Below are 2,397 nucleotides of genomic sequence, written 5' to 3'. Positions count from 1 at the left end.
TGTTGAAAAAAATATTAAAAATAATTCATACAAAAAGTTCTATTAACAATCATCATTTTTAATATTTATTACCTCCCAATGACTAAAAACTAGTTGTGGACTAGCCAAACCAGATGTCTGTTTTCGTATTTCTGCAGAAAATGAAAAGCTTTCGATAACTGGTAACAAAGCAGTTATATTGAAAGTGGATGCTGAACCATGCGCCATATCAGAACTTATAACTCGACCATGACGTCTTCCCAAAACTGCATACATTTTACCTGAACGACAATAAGTCATAAAATTTGAAAAAATCTGTTAAAATCAAATATTCAAAATTCACCTAAAATTTCGGCATTGGCTTGAATAGAACAAGAGTACATGGCAGCCATAAGTCTTTGTGGTTGGGCTTGGAAAGCTTTTCGACATCCGTCTTTCACAGCTGACATGATTTGCCCAGACATTGGTCCATAAGGATCACTATTTTTTAATCAATATCCAATTTTAGAAATGTATATTATATTAATAAAATGAAGAAATAAATTATTCACCAAGAAGTTTGTTGTGAGACATCAACTGTCCAATCTTCGACTACAAAACATACTCCCGTCATTGGTTCTTCACATAGAGGACCGGCTAAAGTTGCTATTTGAAAACCATTCATAAAACTATTTTCGTACTTTGTCAAATCGTTCACATTGTCTTTTGGATTCCACACTGACCTTGTGTAATCTGAAATAAAATATTATTTACATATTTTACTCATTGAAACAATTTTATAATAAACATTTAATAGGCATTTACTTGGAATTTTATTCAATAAGATATTTGGACCACATTTTCTAGGTCCAAAAGCCCAAATTTGAGACACATCCATGGTATTTCCGAGCGCTTCTTGTAATTGGGACCGAAAGGTATCTATAGCAATTCTAATATTTTTAGAAACACTATCTTCAACTGTCAAACGTTCTAATGCGTCCGAAATATTTTCAGTTTTTTGTTCTGACAAAGCTCTTAAAATGTCCGTTGATTTCTCTAGCAGATTTGTAACAGCTATTGGCAAAGGTTCCGCTCGAATTTTAATACAACACAAATGATTTGAAGTATAAACATTCAAAAGACCAGTTTCATTTTCTTCAGTTTCATTTTTCTAAACATGTGCAAAAGATATTCTTTAATTACAAATTAACTCAACCTACCACTCAAACAAGATTTTATAATCCCAACATTATATTTTTTTATTTAATGAACACTTTATTACATGATTAATAATCTATGTATTACATAATTTTCAAAGGTCCAACTATATGATTATAATAATAATTACTTGATTCTGGGTTTCAACAATTTCATGAGCCATGTCCACTTTAGGAGGCACCACAACAGTCTCTCGGAAAGGCACTATTGGAGCTGAAGCAACAATATCGATTTTAGCATACCTTACGAAAAAGTTACAACTGATTAGTATTTTAGAATTTTGTTATAAGCAATTACAAGTCATAAAAATGTGCCATGGTGTGCTGCAAGGGTTGACAGCAATCATGTAAGAGTGCTGAAGCTGCATTGAACCCTGCGTCACTAGCTCCCGGATGGATGACCTCCCAAGTTTTTAGCAACAATACTTGGCACACATGCACAATACCATGTGTTACAACCCTACCAACTCAAAAATATACAAAAATAACCCACTACTGTACCACCAGACACCCAGTGGCCTATCTTGACACAGGTTTCCACCAATAAAAAAAAAATTAAATAAACATTAAACACATACATTTAGCTTCATGTAAATCAATTATTTTATAAATTTATAATCTTTACAATTTATAAGAAATATTTTCAAATGGGTAAAATTGATATTTATAAATTAAGGGACACGAGTGACATGACTTACATGGAAGAGATAAAACCTTAAGTTACCTAACAAAAATCTTTATTTAATTTTAAATTTTAGGTTTAAAGTTATTTAGCTTTTTAATTTTACTTTTTATATTAAGTTTTGATTTAAGTTTTTATTAATTTATACCTTTCCCGAAGGTCTTCTAAACATTTTTGAAGATGTACTTCTCCTGCAGTGACAATTACATGCTCACCTGTTTCTTGCATTATTACCTATGACAAAAAAAAATCAATTTAATAATGTTAATTCATTCATTCATTTTAGTTTGAAATTTCGTAGCATGATTTGAATGGTATATACAATATAAATCAAAAATAGATTTGGCCAATAAGAAATTGTGTCTATGGAAAAACTTATAATACCATAAGTACCGAATTGTATAAATAGTAAATATCCAACACAAAATGTTTTTATTTTCTATAAGTTTCTTCATAAGAAATTTAATAATAAAAATATCTGCTGGCCTGAAAATACAATATAACAAACATTTTTTTTTTTTAGTGAATTTAATAAAATCC

At 30.0% G+C, this 2,397-nt stretch overlaps 1 protein-coding gene across 3 annotated transcripts; it reads right to left on the bottom strand.

The window, feature by feature from the left end:
- Positions 1–8: 8 nt before the first annotated feature.
- LOC111032628 (elongation factor-like GTPase 1) lies at positions 9–2,174 on the bottom strand. Of its 3 annotated transcripts, none has more exons than XM_022313024.1 (6): positions 2,006–2,174; positions 1,307–1,418; positions 784–1,129; positions 531–711; positions 323–459; positions 9–260 (listed from the first exon to the last, which is right to left on the bottom strand). In XM_022313024.1, exons 1-6 carry the CDS (start codon positions 2,083–2,085, stop codon positions 43–45), a joined length of 1,074 nt encoding a protein of 357 aa, XP_022168716.1. In that variant the 5' UTR covers positions 2,086–2,174; the 3' UTR covers positions 9–42. The 3 variants fall into 3 exon arrangements, with proteins under 3 accessions (XP_022168716.1, XP_022168718.1, XP_022168717.1); XM_022313026.1 differs by having other exon boundaries at positions 1,307–1,389; positions 2,006–2,093; XM_022313025.1 differs by lacking the exon at positions 2,006–2,174 and adding an exon at positions 1,474–1,971 and having other exon boundaries at positions 1,307–1,389.
- Between the last annotated feature and the right edge of the window lie 223 nt (positions 2,175–2,397).

This window comes from Myzus persicae, unplaced genomic scaffold (assembly GCF_001856785.1).
Source record: "Myzus persicae strain clone G006 unplaced genomic scaffold, MPER_G0061.0, whole genome shotgun sequence".
NCBI classification, from domain to species: Eukaryota; Metazoa; Arthropoda; class Insecta; order Hemiptera; family Aphididae; genus Myzus; species Myzus persicae.
Note: the sequence above shows the minus strand (reverse complement) of the source record. Positions and strands in the feature narration are given on the sequence as shown.